We start from the raw sequence: 18,409 nt of genomic DNA, 5'->3' as shown, positions 1-18,409 counted from the left end.
ATGCACCAGGGTATCTTTGCTAGTCTACTAAGTATTCCATCTCTCAAGGAAGGGACAAAGTTATCCTTAACAGGGAAAACCCTGAGCAGCACCTGTTAAGATGAGGTTCCCCTACTGACTCAAGAAGCTCTATTATTCCTTTTTAAAATATTCGTTAAGAGAACAGGGAAATGGCTCAGCTGTTAGAGTGCTTGCTAAGCAAACAAGAAGATTGGAGTTTGGATCCCCAGAATCCACATAAATACCACCTGTTATTCTAGTCTCAGAGGCAGAGGTGGATTCTGAGTAATACGGCTGGGAGAGTTTGTGTGTGTCCTCTGAACTCTGGGATTGACTGAGACCCTGCCTCCAAATGTAATGTGGAAGAACTTGAGGAAGATTACTGACATCAGCCTTGGACCTCCACAGGTGCATGCACGTATGCACACACATCCACATGCACAGGTGCCCACACACCTGCAAACATGCATACATACATGCATGCATGCACCACACATATATAAACATGAATAAAGAAAAAGAAAAACATCCTGTAAGGATTTAAGGTACCTCAAGCGCAGTCCTCAGGAATCATGAGTTCTAAGTTCAGAGCTGACTGGTCAGCCCCGAGTCAGCTTCTGGGAGTCACATTTGAGCTTCTCCTTTGTAACTGGACTCAGGATAAAGCAGAATCTCAGTGAAGACTCTTCTAGAGCCCAGGGAAGGGTCTTTTCCTGTGCTAAAAGAAAACGTGGAATCCAGACATTTCTTTGGAACTGTGTTTGTTAGACGAAGCTAAGAAGCAATGTCATTGTTGATCCTTCTCTGCCATTTCTTCTCAGGTGACACAAAATGACATGATAATGGCTGAGCGGCTCTTTGGAATCCTGGCCCATGTGGCATCTTCCGAGTTGCCTCAGTACCGCATGATCTCAATTCTGGGTGATGCCAGGTAAGCCCGAATTTTTAGATTGTTGTTGCACTAGAAATGCCTCTTAGTTGTGCACTGTGTGTCATGCAGGCAGTGCAGCCCAGGCTTAGCTTGTCCCTGGCCCTATTTAAATTGAGTCCTTTTTTTTCCCTGTGGTTATAATCTAAGATGTGGTTGTAGTCTAATAATAGCTAAAGTGCACATAAACAATTAAAATATGATTCTTTGGGTGTAGCAAGAGGGCTGGGGTAGAGACTAGCTGGATTTAAGAACACTGGAAAAGGCTTCCTGTTTAATATATTTCTTTAGGAATGAGTAGGGGATTTTTAGGTTTAAAATATGGAGAAAGAGATCAATTTTAAAAAAGGAATTATTAACAGAACAGTTTGGTTATGAATTCAAATCTTACTCAAGCGCATTTGGTTGATCAATGTAAATACCATCTACAACCCACTGAACTGTTGTGAAGTAAAAGCATCCTGAGGGTAAAGTGCTTGCTGAACAACCTTGAGGGTCTGAGCTCAGATCCCCAGGACCCATGTAAGAACTGGGTATGGCAGCACATGTCCAACCCCAGAGCCAAGGAACAGAAGCAGGCAGAGTAGGAGCTCGCTGTCCATCTGCAAGGGCAACCTCTAGAGAGCCTGTCTCAACATAAGATGAAGAAGCAGCTGAGGAAGACATCCAGATGTCAACGTCTGGCCTACACACACAACACACATGTACACACGCACGTGCATACACACACACAAACACATTCAAGCACATGCACACACACACACTCGCACACATACACACAGATCATTCCCCCCACATATATACAAAAATACTTGAGGGGTGTACAAAAATCCTGAGGAGGTATTGAATTAAGAAGTGATAGTTTAGATAGAAATCAGTGAAAATTATGCTCTTCTGAATAAATATTTATGCTTTGTATTGAGAAATTTAATTACTTGAAAACAAAAGGTCCTCATAAATCAGATCAAATAAATTAAGAAAATAGAAAAGATTTTTAATAATTTATCAAATAAATGTATTTCAAACCTTGTTCCCAGAATCTTATGCCCAAAGTCAGATTGTGAAAAAGTATCCAAATGTTTATGGGATGTTTGTAGAGGCTGGATACATCTTCAACTCAAAGAAAATCTATGTATTTAAAAGCCATATTCATACAGGTCATTGTCTCTGATCAGAATTCTACAGGCTGAAGTTAATGAGATGCAGTGAGTTAGGAGCACGGAGGTGCATCTCTGTGGTAACAACAGGAGCACGTAGTCAGCATGGCATGGCTGGCACAGGGAGTCACGGGAGCTGAGGAGGCTGTGTTGCTAAGGAATTGAGATAGCCAAGAACTTAACTTGGTGCAGTGGGAAAATAACAAAAACCCAGATAATGAAGTTACCAAAATATAAAATATAGGAGACTTTAAAATAAAAATAAATAATTTTTTAAAAAAAATCCCATTTGACTCCATTCAATGCTATAGCCATGCAAGTTTTAAAATAATGAACTACTTTTGTGGGTGTAGCTTATGCTCTGTATTCAGGTAGGTCCTATGTGCTAAGCAGTGATGGCCAGTGCTGTGGTTCTTTTCATAGCAACTCACTGCTACCTAACGTGTTTTCACTGCCCGTGCCTGTTGACTAAAGCTTTTCACTAAGCAGAATTCTTTCTAGACATATTGCATGAACATGAATAATGTCCAAAGATATCCATCACAAACTGTGTCTGTAACAAAATAGTGAACGTCCATTAGTAGAACAAAACCAACTACTTGTAGCTTTAAAAATGATTTAATATAGTTCCTATATTAAACAGTGGGTGTGTCCTATTGTTTATCTTTGATTCGATACAACTTAGAATCACTTGGGAAGAATGACCCTCAATTGAAGAGTTGCCTGAATCAGATTGGCCTGTGGCTATGTTTGTGAGAGATTGTCTAGGCTGATGATTGATGTAAGAGGGTCACCATGCATACAAGAAAGCTAGCTGAGCTAGAGAACAAACCGTTTAGTGTTGATCTTCCATGGTTCCTGTTTCCAGGGTTCCTGTCTTAAGTTTATGTGTTGGAGGAGGCTGCTTGTTGGTTCCCAGCTGCTCAGCCCTGAAATAATCTCACAGAAACTGTATTAATTAAATCACTGCTTGGCCCATTAACTCTAGCTTCTTATTAGCTAACTCTTACTTCTTAATTTAGCCCATTTTTATTAATCTATTGCCACAAATACTGTGGCTTACCGGGAAAAGTTCCAGTGTCTATCTCTGGCAGGACTATATGACTTCTCCTGACTTCTCCTCCTTTCTCCCAGCATTCAATTTAGTTCTCCTACCACCACCTAAGTTCTGCCCTTCTATAGGTCCAAAGCAGTTCCTTTATTCATTAATGGTAATCACAGCATATAGAGGGGAATCCCACATCGTTCATGTCCAAACTGGCCTCAGATTGAGACATGGGTGTGTAAGCCAAATAAACCCTTTCATCCTCAAAGAAGCTTTTGGTCACAGTGTCTGTCATAGCAAAGAAATGGAACTAGAGCAGGTTGTGATGTTCCAGAACAGGAAGCACCAAGCATAGGATAGTTGTGTGGCAGGTTCCATTTTTTGAGAAATAGGGTATATAGTTCAGAAATAATCTGGATACTTTTTAAATATTTGTTTTTAGTTTTTTGGTTTTTGTTTGTTGTTTTGTAAAAGAACAACTGTCTGTAAGTGTTGAATGAGAAAATGGGCCAAAAGCATGCAAAATATAAGGATTTTTTAATTGTATATGTGTGTGTGCTGCTTGAATTCTTTTTTAGTTTTTGTTCTATTTTTATTGCTCTTTTAAAAATATTCTCATTTTTCAAAAGTATTTTGGAAGTCCTTTCTTTTCTTACTGATTCTTAGGTTAATATACAAAGTAGTGGGTCCTGTTCCAGCATCTTTGTGCTGTATGTCATACTGTACTTTAAGTGTATTTAAACTCTTTTGAATTGAGGAAGAAATTCAAGCTGAAATACTAAATATATGAGTGCATTTAATATCTAGAACTCTGTAGGATATGGCCAAAACTGCACAGAGAGGAAATGACGTACATGTCTTTAGTGTGTTTACTAAAAGATGAGAACGACTAGAAAGTAATGAAAGAAACTTCACTTGAGAACCTAGAAAAATCCCTAAGTAGCCGGGCGGTGGTGGTGCACGCCTTTAATCCCAGCACTCTAGAGGCAGAGGCAGGAAGATCTCTGTGAGTTCAAGGCCAGTCCGGTCTAAAAGAGCTAGTTCCAGGACATGCCCCAAAGCTACAGTGAAAACCTGTCTTGAAAAAAAAAGAAAGAAAAGAAAAGAATGAAAAGAAAGATCCCTAAGTAAAGCAAAAGCAAGTGGAAGGACGCAGAAAGGCAACATAATATAACATCTGCCTAAGCGCAAATCCAGATGTCCAGCGACTCACTGTGCTCTTTACACAAATGTTTCCTAAAACACACTCTGAACAAAATTGTGATCTGCATCACAACTGACTTCCATTCAGTCACAGGAACTATCATTGTCTTGAAATATGTTGAATGCAAACACTAGATGTTTATATAGAATTATGAGCTGTAGACTATTTCCTTACACTTTTCAAAATTTATACTTCTCCAAATTTCTAAAAACACATCACTATACTTTTAAATGAGAAAAAGAAAAAGAAAAAAAAGTTTATATTCCCGGGAAGTTTTATTCCCACTAAAGTCATATTCTAAGTTCTCAGAAGCACCCTGAATGGTAAGCAGAAGTGGAAAAGGCCTGCGGTTAGAGGAGCTGCAGTCAGCTGGGATGGGTGGGATTCTGGGCGACAGCTCTGGGATGCTCCTGCTTCTTTGGTGTGTCCCTTTGTATCCCACAATGCCTCTAGCCATCATGTGGCCTCCTGCCAGCACCTCTGGGCTTTCACTGCTTTCCGTTTTGATTTTTGCTGAAATTAACTCCACATCCAATTTGATTTTCTAGCTAGGAACACCGCTTAGGCAAATAAAGGAACTGTGAGCTATGTATGTGGTTATATGAGCAAACTAACATACCTTAGGACTGTGTGGCTCAGTCCTTCGCACCTTTAATTGGCTTAAGCTTTGATTCACCTTTTGGATATTTTCCTGTTAAGGTAGAGTTCTTTTCTCATTGTAGAAATGTTTGAAATTGTTAGTGTTGATGATCAGCAGTCACAGAACGAAAGGCTGTGGTGGGGCTCAGCACACTGTCACAAGCCTATAAACCTAGTTCTCAGGAGGCTGAGTCCTTAGGATTGGGAGTTTGAGTCCAGCCTGAGCTACGATAGTGAAACCGTGTCTCAAACAAAACAAGTAATGTGCATCAAATACCTTGATTAGTTGAAATATTGGAGTACTAACTGCTCAGACTCACAGATCTGACATTTAACAAAGTGTGTACTCCCTCTGAAGTCAGCAAAAATTGCACACAATCTTTTTGCTCTCATAAGTAACTCTGAGTCCATTTACCATCTTCTGCAGGAAAAAGCAATTCCGATACCTACTAGAAAGCAAAGGTAAAAAACCTGGCATTATCAGTGAGGAGACCAGCGACAGCAAAAGGCTCATAGTGGAAAACACGAATCGCGCTACCCTGAATTATACCACCAGAGAATTCTACCACGAGAAGCTGGAGGTATGGTACACCATCTGTGGTCTAGCGCCTCCTGCAGTCCATGCTGCATGGGACTGGAGGTTATCCTTCACACAATGCTGGGCCAATACCAGTGGGGACTGAGAGGTCAGCAAGCCTGCAAGTGAGAACCTCTAGTCCGGTGTCTGTCTCAACACAAAGCCTATTCAGAAGAAAGCTGGGCCAAAAATCCAAATTAAAATAGGACCCACAGCCCTGATCTGCCTAGATTAAGAGAAAAGGAGAGAGGCTTCCACCACGGGTGTTTAGCCAGAGTCTCTACTCCAGAGCTCTTGGCTTAGCTTATGGTGTTTAGTTATGCACTGCACTCTGTGTCACCGATTTCCCAGTTGTTTGTATGGCTGCTTCCTTCCCAGCAGAGCTTCTTAGCCAAGAGAGTGTGGAGCGATCATGCACTTCTTACGTGAGCTTTATTGGGAAGGCAGCATTGCCATGGTAGCCAGAGGCACAGGTGGAGAAAGCGTGCAGTGCCGGCCTTAACAGCACTCACCGAATAGCTGAAGAAGTGCGTCACCTACACAGCAGCAGAGAACCATGCTGCGGCAGCTGTGAGGTGGCAGAAGGCAAAAGGGCAGGCACATCTGTTTATTGAGCATCTAGTGACATGTATGAGGCACCTCATGAGAGCTATTTAAATCTCTACAATTCTTCAGACAAATTAGATATAAACAGAGAGAGAGATTGACAAACATATGTATAAACTAGAAGTAAAACATCAGGCTTATACGTGTTTCCCTGTCAGCTCTAAACTCTGTATTAAGGAGTGGCTAAAAAGCAGGGTCACCTAACAGCAGAGTATGCTAGAGCATAGAGGAAGAGGAGGGGCGGTCAGCACTTGCTTTAGGAGGAGCTTAACTAGATCTTCTGTTTTTCCGATTTCCCTTCACCCTGCTCTCAATCCAAAGCATTTTTGGAATCTATAGACGCCTATGGAGAACAGCTTGAGGACCTTTGGCAGCACATCTAACACTTTCAGCAGCATCCTGAAGGATGTTTAGGTTCTGCCTCAAGTTCTGGTATGGGAGGCCAGGGAAGCTCAGTGCTGCACTTGCCTGAGTGCACAGGGCCACGGCATCGTGCATTCTCTCTCTCTCTCTCTCTCTCTCTCTCTCTCTCTCTCTCTCTCTCTCTCTGTCTGTCTGTCTCTCTCTCTCATACACACACACAATCAGTGTTCTATAATCCAACAGTGTCAAATGTGAAGAAGGTAGGGAAAGGTCCAGAGCATGACTGTCACCTAATAAAGACTTTGTGGTTTTGCCGGACAAGGAAAACAAAAGCTCAGCTGGCAGAATTATGAGCTCTTTTCCTAAGGTCCTGTGAGTCAAAAATTAATATCTATGCTTAGAAAGTCTAAATATACAAATTCTCTTGAAAAAATGTTTTAAAAAATATATAATTGCTGTGTGCAAACAGGGATAATTTGATGAGGAAGCCTAGCAAGTTGGTGACCTCAAAAAACAGATCATTCTGTTTTTTAATTTTTACTTTGTTGAGGGATGTTTGTTGAGCGCTAGAGGAAAGCACGTGACATCAACCTTTGCGTTCGATATTCGCACAGACACACATGCATGACCTGTCTTGCAGGTCACTAAAGAGCTGAAAAGTTTATATTCGTAGACAGAGCACTCCGTGTTATAAAATGAATATAAGACAGTTCCAATTCAAGTTTGTACAGTTACTTAATTCTAAAAGTTATCAGATGCAACCAGAACCTTCAGTATACAGAGGTGCTGTGCCAGATGCCGGGTAGCTATGATAGGGTCTGTGTCCTAGTTAAGGCTTTACTGCTGTAGTAAAACACTGGCTGAAAGCAGCCTGGGAGGAAAGGGGTTATTTCTTCTTCCAGCCTTTAGTTCTTCATGCAGGGAGTCAGGGCAGGAACTCAAGGCAGGAAAATGGAGGCAGGAACTGAACAGAGACCACAGAGGAAGGCTTCTTCTTGACTTGCCCCGGTGGCTTCCTTAGTCTGCATTCTTATGTCACCAGAGCAACCATGGGTGACACAGCCCATGATGATCTTGGCTGTCCCATGTCAATCATTAATAAAGAAAATGATCTATAGACTTGCCTACAGATCAATCTAAAGGAGGTATTTTCTCAATTGAGATTCTTGTTCCCAGATCTCTCTGGGTTGTCAGGTTGACAAGAACCAACCAGAGCAATGTCACAGTTAAGGCCAGGCAGGACTAGACAAACTGTGGACAGCAACCAGAGCCAGAGCGACACTGCGCGTGCATGGGAGACTTAGTCATACAGCAGCCATTACAAAGTGGTGGGGGCAGTCTACTTCATAAATAATGCTGAGGAAAACATACTGAGCCCATCTGTACTATACAGCAAAAAATTAACTCCAGATCAAATAAAAGCCAAAGTATAAAAATTAAAACTTGTAACTTCTTAGTTTTAAAAACGAAGAGGAAATCTTAGGGCCTTGGTTGGTAGGGTGACTTTTGAACACTCCGAGTGACCGACTATAAGGGAGATTTTGCATAAATTTAGCAGTCAAGGTCATTTGTAACGGAAATAGCTTCAGCAGAATCAAGCAAACAAAATCTGGATTAAAGTGACGTGATCGATAAAAACACAATGAGGAAGTAACCCGAGGAGACGCAGGCTGCTGTTCTGAGAAAGCTCGAAGGCAAGGGAGAAATCTGAAGCCACGTGACACTTTGGGACGCGCACCAAGCTAGCAAGAGACTTGGCCTTGAGCCCTGATTACCACTTATTACCTGGGAGACCTTGCCCAAGTCCCTTAATCACTGTCTCTTGACTCCCAGCCCAGCATTCCTTCTCGTCCCCCCAGCACCCCACATCTTGAAAAGTACTTACACAGTGTAGCAGCAGGGCCCTCTCTCTCCTGAGCTCACTGAGTGCCTGGGAAAATTAATGGAGGTGAGTTGCTCACAAATCAGGCTAAACAGTCCCTTTCATTACACGTCCTGTTGCCTGAGGCTCGCCCATCCATCCATTCTCCTGCCTCATCTAAAAGAGATTTAAGGGGCTTTAAAGAATCCAGTTCTCCTCTTAGACAGGCGAGGAAAACCGGAAGCTCAGGAATTGTTTAGGGTCATCTAGTGAGTTCCTGAAGGCCACAGGGGGAGCTACGACCTACTGGGTGCCTAGCCCGGGTTCTCCTATTTCCTGAGCTTCCTGAAGACAGCCTGACAGCCTAGCTCAAGGACTCCCCTCCCTCGACACTGGCTGGTTGCTCTCTAACCCTTTCATCCAGCAGTGCTAGCACTTTTACTAACTAATTTAATTCATCCTAGAGTGTTTGTGTTTTGAGTGTGAAGTTTAAATGGGTCTTAAGTTTCTTGTCAACATTTAACCTTCAAAATAAATACTCTTCCTCTCTCTCTGTCTCTGTCTGTCTCTCTGTCTGTCTGTCTGTCTCTCTCTCTCTGTCTCTCTCTCTCTCTCTCTCTCTTTCTCTCTCTCTCTCTCTCTCTCTCTCTCTCTCTCTGTGTGTGTGTGTGTGTGTGTGTGTGTGTGTGTGTGTGTGTGTGTTGAGTATCAGACCCAGGGCCTTCAAACATACTAGACTGAAAACTTCAACACTGAGCTATCCCCTAACCCCAGTAGATAACTTCCTTAGCATCCTTGATGAAGTTGGAGCTGAGTACCCAAATGTCCTCGGGCTCAGCACACCCTGCTGTGTGTAGAAGCAGCTTCTCACCTTCAGGCTGCCAGGCCCAGAAGCTGAGCCAGAGTGCTGCTCTTTCGAAGGTGTGGGCGTGTCCAAAGCTTGTGATAGTTCTTCCTTTTTAGGCACTTTTCTCAAACTTTGTCCAAATAGTCTGGGCTACAGTGTGACATTCTGTATGTCTGTCTCTATACTAGAGAGTAAATCCAAAGTCTGGGTATAAAGGATTATACATAGTAGCTAACCCAGACTGATTAGAAGGGTTAGCATCGGTACCCCAACCCTTACTCCTCTGGAAAGCACCATGCTCAACCGACGCAGAGGCCTGCAATGAGGCCTTAGTTACTGCCTGCTGGAGCAGAACTCTCCACCAGGAGCTGCTGGGGAAGAGTTCCTAGCCCGAAGACACAGGACAGGAGAGGCATGGGTGTGTAGAATGGGTTATTCCAAGCTTCTCTGATTCTATTAATTATTGTTTTGGCTTTTGAATTAGTTATGACTTAATGTCATTTTTTTCTTAACAGGAGATAAAGGACAAGAAGAAGTTCTGCAAGATGTATGTGGAAGACCTTGTGAAGGAAGCCACAGCAATCAACATGAAAAACGAGGCTCTGCAGAAGCTGTGGCCACAGATGTTCATTGAGCTTGTCAGAGACGCCGTCATAGAAATCCGCAGCAAGGACTCCTACATGAAGCTCTGCCTGCAGCAGATCACTGACCAGAAATAGGGATGGCTCCTACTTCTGGTTGATTTGAGCAATTTTTTAAAGTTTGGCAAGATGCAGGTTAGGCATGTTGAGACACCACCACTGTCCCACAGACTAGAAAGGGTGGCATCAAAGCCTTGCTGCCCACACTGTCGGGAAAGGAGGAAGGCAGGAGAGAGGGAAGACTCTTTTCCTCTGCGTGCTGACCACACACACTTGGGAAACCAAGTGGCCATGGAAGGAGGCCTGTCTGCTGGGTCAGAATGCTTCTTCACCTTCCGCTCTGACTGGTGTGCCTGCTCCAGCCCAAGCACGCACTGTGTGCTGACAGGCTAGCATGATTGCTTCTCCCAACCTCCAGCCGAGACTTTTCCCCTTTTTTTGCCTTTTTCTTTTATGTCATGATTTCAAAGCCAAGCATATGTTCTTTTTTATGAGTGAAGAATAAATACATTAGTTAAAAAAAATCAAGTCCAGTGTCTTATGTGGTTATGTTCCTCTTCTGTTTGCGGGGTGCCTGCTATTCAGCTACCTCTGTGGAAAGAGGCCTGTTGAGGTACCTTAGGGTACTATGGGGACCCACTGTGGGCTGAAAATGTGAAGATAGTTTAGCACAGGAGGAGGATGCTTAGCTTTCAGGACTGGGGAGAATGAAGGTACAGCTGAGTACGTAAAGCGCTTCTCTGAGAGGCATTTCCTCCTGGCGTTGACACTGAGGGGTCTCTTAACAGGCATGCGTGTGTACTCACCCTTCAGAAATATTAGGGATGGGTAGAAGAGTCTAGGGTTTTTGTTTTTTGTTTTTTTGTTTTGTGTTTTGTTTTGTTCTTGTTTTTTGGGTGTTTTTTTTTTTTTTTTTTTTTTTTTTGGTTTTCAAGACAGGGTTTCTCTGTAGCTTTGGAGCCTGTCCTAGGACTAGCTCTTGTAGATCAGTCTGGTCTTGAAATTAGAGCTCCACCTGCCTCAACCCCCAAGTGCTGGGATTAAAGGCATGTGCCACCACTGCTCGGCTAAGATTCTAGTTTTTAAATTCAGTTTGAAAACTCAAACAAGTAAGTAAGACAATGAGGGGTTTTGGCTAGTCCATTCTGGTAAGAAGAGTGGGCGATACAACCTCAGGAAGCTGATCCTATAGGTCAGTAAGGGAACTCACTAATGTGCTCAAATTTACGTAAGAGCAATTGTGTCGGTAAAAATACCAGATGTGGGAGAACAAGAGAGGAAATGTAAGAGAAAAAGGCAGGCAGAGGCCCGGGAGGAAGCCGAGTGCTACTATTGCAGTCCTAAGGGACACCCTGGGTTCTCTGTCAGCCCCTTCCACCCAGAAGGAGTATTCCAGCTTAACGGTTCATATGATATTTCTGAACGTAGGCTTTTTAGGTCACTATCTGGGTTAGTATTTTGGCATCTGAGTTACTTTCTTACTAGCTTGGGACCCATTTGAACTTCATTTTCCTCATTGCGTTACAGACCCATTAAGGGTAAACCATTTCCTTCTGGTCAAGAGAATGGCCTCTACCCCTGGCCTGGATGGAGACCCAGGAATCCCGCTGGACTGTCAATCACCAGGCTAAGTGACCACCCTTCAGGGAAATGGATTCACCTTAAGTCATGCTAAACAGATGGGAGGAATAATTATTCCTTTGACGAGAATTACTTGGAAAGGTGAAATCTTTCCTTTCCTTCCATCTCTCCAGTTTCTTAGACTCTGGGCTTTCTCCCATGTGCCTGTCAGGCTCTACCCTCCAAGCTCATTTTGCTTACTAGAGTTCGTGGGTGAAAATAATCACCTCAGAATAAAAGGGCCACTAGGGGAGCCAGAGTCCTCTGTTTGGGGTAAGTAGAGACCAATGCAATTGAGCTTGTGGTTACCCCCAAAGTAGAAACACCCAGGCTCCCCTCTTTAGGGAAATACCGCAACCATCCATGTTCAGCTTCAGCCATCAGCTCCTGGGTACTTACAGAGTGTGCCTTTGGACCTAAAGTTACTTAACTGCACTAGGCCGAGGATGGAGCTGGTGCCGGCTCCCCACTCATGGTGCCGGCTCCCCACTCATGGTGCTGGCTCCCCACTCATGGTGCTTCACTCCACTGAATGCCTGGTATGTGGACAGATCAGGCCAGGGGCTACTCCAAGGTGCATAGTCTCCTTGCTGAATGATAAAGACCACAACAACCAGGATCCCTTGAGCAGTGTTGCAGATTGCTCAAAGGCCATGGCAGGTTCCCCTCTCATTTTCACCAACACTTTATTACACACATTCTGGTCACACCTATCTGAACAACTGAGGCTGAGAGAGGTTCAGCAGCTCAGCCAAGCTTATTTCAGCTCCAAACTAGAAGGTAAGGCCTCCATTCACTGCCGAGAAAAGTCATGCGTATGTTACATTATTTATTGCTTGGGTCACATTTATTTGTTTATTGTATATGTGTGTGTATGTTTGTACACACACTAAGGTATGCATGTAGAGGTCAGATGAGAACTGGTGTTAGTCTGTTCTACCCTTCCATCATGTAGGTCATAAGGATTGAACTCAGGTCATCAGGGTTGATGCCAAGTACCTTTACTAGCCAAATCATCAGAGTAAGCTTGTTGCCTGAGGTCTTTTTTGTTTGTTTGTTTTTCGAGACAGGGTTTCCCTGTAGTTTCTAGAGCCTGTCCTGGAGCTAGCTCTTGTAGACCAGGCTGGCCTCGAACTCAGAGATCCGCCTGCCTCTGCCTCCTGAGTGCTAGGATTAAAGGCGTGCGCCACTACCGCCCGGCCTGCCTGAGGTCTTTTTGAACTGCTTTTGTGTTTTGTTGTGTTGAGAACTTAAAACAGAATTTCTCCCATTTGTCTATTTCTATAGAACACTGAAGGGCATGAAGAATAAAAACTAACATGAAATATGTACGAGCACATGCATATTGCTATGTAGTAGGCCTTCATGAAAAGTATAAGAATACTAGCCATGTTCTTACCAATAATGTGTCACTAATCAACCTGAGGTGTCAAGTGTCAGAATGGACTCAGGGATGCCATGTTGGGTGGGCACTGTACCCATCTAGGAAAAGACAGAGGTGAATGCAGATGGCAGTGAGTGAGAGGCCTGTGGGGAAGTGGTTGCACTTGGATTCATTTTAAAGGCATGATTGTTGGGATCTGGGGTAGGAGAGGCAGGGTGAATGACAAAGCCAGGTATTTGATGGGCAAACGAGGAGACCCACTAGCTAGCTATTCACTGCCATGAGAGGCCGTGGTGCTTGGAGCATCCGTCCAGAGGAGGAGCAGATGGTGGCCAAGCGTCCAAGTGCAGACCTGCAGTTCAAGTGGCGACAGGAAGTGCAAGGCAAGTGGAGAAGCATGCATTGAACTAAATTATAAAATGTGGAGCCATCAGCATTTAGCAACAGGTGTTATTTTTATATTAAGATAATTAGTGTGCTTGTTTTTCTTATATTTCTTAATGTAGTCACATCTCTATTTTAGGCTTTCTTTGATTATAACTAAGTTTATTTAACTTGGTAATCATGCACATCTTCCTATATTTTGTGTGGGGTGTGTGTGTGTGTGTGTTTGTGTGTGTGTGTGTGCATAGGTTAATGCACATGAGTGTGGAGGCCAGAGGCTGATTTCACCTTCCCACCTTATTTTTTGAGACAACGCCTCTCATTGGATCTGGAGGTTGCTGATTTGGCTATACTGGCTGGCCAATGAGCCTCAGGGATCCTCCTCATGCACCTCCCTAGAGCTGAGGTTCCAGATGTAATTACAGATTGCAACTACACTTTCATCCTTGGTCGCTTGACATGGTGCTAAGGATTGAACTTGGGTCCTCATGCTTGCATGGCAATCCCTTCACAAACTGAGTCATCTCTCCAGCCCCTCTTTCTTTACTGTGATCCAAGCTCACCTGATAGATCTAACCATGCCCCAGTCAGCTCTCCTCCGTGTAAACCCAGGCTTTAATTCTCCCAGCTCTGAGGCTGTTTAGTAAGATACTCTGGGGTCGGAGTGGGGGAAGAAGAGGAGAAATAAGGGATGATGGAGGAGGGGGAGGTGCTGGCTAGTTAGCAAAACAAATACAAAATGAAATAGAGAGAAGACTTCTCAGGAAAATATTAATTTTAAACCTTGGAGAACAAAGGTTAGTTTTCCTAGCCCGCTTCTCTGGGTCGGCTTGAGATGGAGTGGCAGTGACTGTTGCCAAGAAATTCTGAGCCAAGTTGGAAACGTGATCACAACCGCTGTGGTCAACCAGTATTGATGGAATATTTGTTATCTTTGATCCCGACCTTCTACTTATATTTATGTCTTCCTGGTTCTTGGTATGTGCCCTTTCTAGCAGGCTAGCTCCAGTCCTTCCCTGAAAGAGCCAACGTGCTTTCAAAGCTCTAGAGAATAAACGTCCTGGAGAAGAAGAAGTGCACTCCTAGGGGGCAGAATCGTTTCTTTAGGAGACAATGACACTGAATTCCTTATTATGGTACCTCTAAACCTCAGCAGTCAGGGCACTGAGTCCTTCTTCGTGTTGATCTTGAAATATTTCAGCATGAAGAAATGCACGCCTAACAGTATCTCAAATAAATACCCGGCTCCACCACCAAGCATAACAGATCTTAATATTTTCCACATTTGTCTCAGGTTCTTAGAATAACACATTACAAATAGAGAAGGACCCCTGAGCCCCTTCCTTCGCTCCCTAAAGGTAACCACTGTATTGAATTTCATGCTGATTATCCGTTCCTGTTTCCCTACTATTCCTGTTATGCATAAATGCATAGGGAGTTTATTTAATTGAGTCTTATATTTTCCAAATTTGTATAAACCACATGCAGTTCTTTCCCCTCCGTGTTCTTTTTGGTTTTTCTGAGGACCATCCTTGTCGATGGTAGTAGCTGTTTTCATCACTGTTTGTGATCCCTCTGTGGGCTGGATTCTGATGTGTCTCTTTCCCCGTTAGTGGACATCATACCTGTTGCTGTGGCACACCACATGTACAGGACCAGCTGGCCCAAAGCACACGCAGCTGTATTCGCTATCGTCCATTGCTTTATAATGAGATGTCTACCAAATTCTGCTCCCATCACTGACAACCAGAGTTTTCAGTTTTTGCAACCTGGTGTATGTTGCAGAATATTTGTTTAACTTTGCAAAGATGTGTTGCTTTTGTTTAATTATATAAAGACGTGTGGCATTTGTTTAATTATGGAAAGATGTGTTGCATTTGCTTAATTATGTAAAAATGTGTTGCTGTTTTACCTTGCCTGCCTAAGGTAACTGATTGGTCTAATAAAAAGCTAATGGTCAATAGTGAGGGAGGAGGTATAGGCAGGGCTTCTGGGAAGGGAGAGTAAAGAGGAGGAGGAATTTAGGCTCGGGGAGATGCCAGAGAGATGCCAGGGGTCAGACAGACAGACCCAGATGAAGCAGGAAAATAGGACAAACGGAATGAAAGGTAAAAAGCTCCAAGACAAAGCATAAATAAATAGAGGCAGGTTAAATTAAGTTAAAAGATCTAGTAGGCAAGTCTAAGCTAAGGCTGAGCATTCATAATTAACGTTTCCCTGTCTTTATTTGGTAGCTGATTGGTGACTCAAAATTTTAGCTACAGGTATGTGAAAGTAAATGTGTGTGTGTGTGTGTGTGTGTGTGTGTGTGTGTGTGTGTGAATATGTCTGGTTCTATGTATGTGTTTGTGTACATGCCAGTGTGTGTGTGTGTGTCCAGTTGTGTGTGTATTCATGTATGTATGCTAGATATATGTATGTGTGTGTATGCCAGGTTGTATTGTGTGTTTGTGTGTATTCCAGGTTGTATATATGTATTATATACTAAATTGGTGACTTTTATGCAGAAGAAAGATTGCACAAGGAATTTATATTAAAACATAGTTTATATACAGTTGTGCTGGCTAGCTTTTTTGCCAACTTGAAGTGAGCTAGAGTCTCCTGGGCAAGAAGGAAAGCCAACTAAGAAATTACCTCCTTGAGATTAGTTTGTGGGCATATCTGTGAGGCATTTTCTTGATTGATGATTGATGTGTGAGGGCCTAGCCCACTGCAGTCGATGCTACCACTGTCCAGGTAGTCCTGGGTGGTATAAAAGGGCAGGTTGGGTAAGCCATGAGGAGGAAGCCTGTATGTTGCATTCTGCAATGGCTCCTGCCTCTGCTCCTGCTAGAGTTTCTGCCCAGCTTTTCCCAATGATTGGCTGATGAGAATGTATAAGCTAAACACCACCCCCATGCCCCAAGTTACGTGTGGTCATGGTGTTTAGAACAGTGATAGAAAGCAAACAAGTATAATGAAGCATGATTATAAACAGAAATTGGGTTTCAACCTGAAGGTCAGAAAAGCAAAGCAGCCAGCCACTGGCTCTTACCTCTATCTCAGTCCAAATGGTGATCCTGCCTCCAGGAATCTCAGAATGAGACTGAAATTTTTATATAGACATGTCATCTTCAAACACTTCAGAGATGTACAGAATATGGCATTTAAGATGTTTTAATAACATAGGCTCTTTCTTATAACAATGAGACATGTCTACTCCTAGCATCCCCAATCTACTTCAGAGAAAATAATGGGCATCGAAGAAACTCCACATGGAGTTTACTTTCTTTGTGGCAAAAGTAAGCCACTGGGCAAGAAAATGCCCTTGCTTCAACTGCTGACAGTATGCTGTCCTAATTAGACAGGCAAGACACAAAAGAAAGTGACTGCCAAATATTGTCAAGATAAAGAGGGACAGTCCTTCAGAATATCCTGCTTTACAGAAAAGTCTGTCAGATATGCTAGGCCTACAGGCTGAAGATGGATGCCCCAACGTTGCAAAGGAACTTTGGGTGACTGTCCAGGAAGTCACCTTTTTCTGTCATTACTCAATGGTAATTAAGTAGTGGAAGTTGCTTACCTGCTTACTCAGTTAATATAATTTTTTCTTGGGTCTCTGAGGGAGTTAAAGACTAGATGGTTATAGTTTTCCTTGTTTACCTGATGCAGAAAGCAAGTTATGATAGAAAGTAAAGTAGGTAAAAGACTTTGTATTCACCAAGATTGGATATATATGGAGTAATTTCTCCTAATTTGTCAAATTCAGATGGACTATATATTATTGATATCATTATTGCTTGTATATATTGTATATAGTTATTGTACTTATTGTATATAATTTTTATTTTATTAGTTATAGCCTTCTTTTTTACTTTGGACAAAAAGGGGAAATGTAGTGGAATTTCATTTGTATTTTTAAATAAATAAAGTTTGCCTGAAGATCAGAAAAGTGAAACAGTCACACTGGCCAGCCTTACAGACTAGGCAGCAATGACACACACCTTTAATCCCAGTGGTCACACTAGCCTGCCATAGAAACCATGCAGTAGTGGTGCACACCCTTAATTCCAGAACTAGAGAGGATTATAAAATGGGAGGAGACAGCTCTCAACCTCAGTCTCATTCTGAGATTCCTGGAGGCAGGGTCACCATTTCAGACTGAGGTAGAGATAAGAGCCAGTGACTGACTGTTTTGCTTTTCTGACCTTTAGGCTGAACCCCAATTTTTGTCTCTGAGTTTTTATTAATCACGCATTAGTATACAGTAGAATGCAATAAGTACACAACTTGGTGCAACTTGAAAATATAATTAACATCCTGCTTACTTCAGTTCTTTCTAGACAACCCCTGCTCTATGGTGTAAGCAAATATGACTATAATTCCCCACTGGGAAGGGAACCACACAGGAATACACTCTTCCTGCACTGGCTTCTCCTACCCAACACAGCACTTTGAGGATCAGCTGTGTTGTGTTATGTATTGCTAATCCATTGATTTATGTTGCTTGGTCTAAATATATTGCAATTTGATTATCTATTCTCCTGGGCTGTTCCTAGCCTGGGGCTCTGGCAGGTAAAGACATCCTTTCCTGCAGTACAACTTTTCAGCACAGAGTAGTTGCAAGTTTAATTTGAGAAGGAATGGACATGCATTTTTCATCATGGCTAGACAATTCTGCACAGCCTCCAGCAAAGGCAATGGGTAGAGGCTCTGAGAGCTGCATGATTTTTTGCCCATGTTTGTTGTGAGCTGCAAAAACAATGGGAGCTATTCTCACATGGCTTTCCCAAACATATCATTGCTGCTTTAATTGTGTTTTCCCCGATGTGAAGTTCTGTTGGGCGCATTTTTGGGTGCTTTGTGGTCATTTTTAAATCCTTTGTGAAATGTTCAGGACTGTGACCCTCTTTTTTTTTTTTTTAAAAAAAAATATAGTCTTCAGCTGTCTTCAGTGTTGGTTTATGTGAATCCTCTGTGGGTTCCAGATACAGTAGCAGAGCATACGCCTCTATGCTGAGTGACTTCTATGATCTCTCTAAAAATGCTTTTCCTACCTCAAATTTGCAGATTACATCTCCTATCTTCTAGAAGCTTTACAGTTGTGTTCATGACACCTTAAACTTCTTAGATTGGTTGGATTTTTGTTGTTTTGAGATAAGGTCATCTAGGCT

General features: G+C 42.8%; 1 protein-coding gene across 2 annotated transcripts in view; it reads left to right on the top strand.

Annotated features, from left to right (window-relative positions):
- Positions 1-10,350, top strand: part of Lrrc49 (leucine rich repeat containing 49) — a 107,389-nt gene extending 97,039 nt beyond the window's left edge. For both annotated transcript variants that reach the window (XM_038322968.2, XM_038322969.2), the window contains 3 exons: positions 822-931; positions 5,401-5,554; positions 9,743-10,350. In XM_038322968.2, coding sequence (XP_038178896.1) covers positions 822-931; positions 5,401-5,554; positions 9,743-9,946 — 468 coding nt within the window. In that variant the 3' untranslated portion in view covers positions 9,947-10,350. The remainder of the gene's footprint in view (positions 1-821; positions 932-5,400; positions 5,555-9,742) is intronic.
- The last annotated feature ends 8,059 nt before the right edge of the window (positions 10,351-18,409 follow it).

The sequence above is a fragment of the Arvicola amphibius genome, chromosome 3, assembly GCF_903992535.2.
Source record: "Arvicola amphibius chromosome 3, mArvAmp1.2, whole genome shotgun sequence".
In the NCBI taxonomy this organism is placed as follows: Eukaryota; Metazoa; Chordata; class Mammalia; order Rodentia; family Cricetidae; genus Arvicola; species Arvicola amphibius.
Note: the sequence above shows the minus strand (reverse complement) of the source record. Positions and strands in the feature narration are given on the sequence as shown.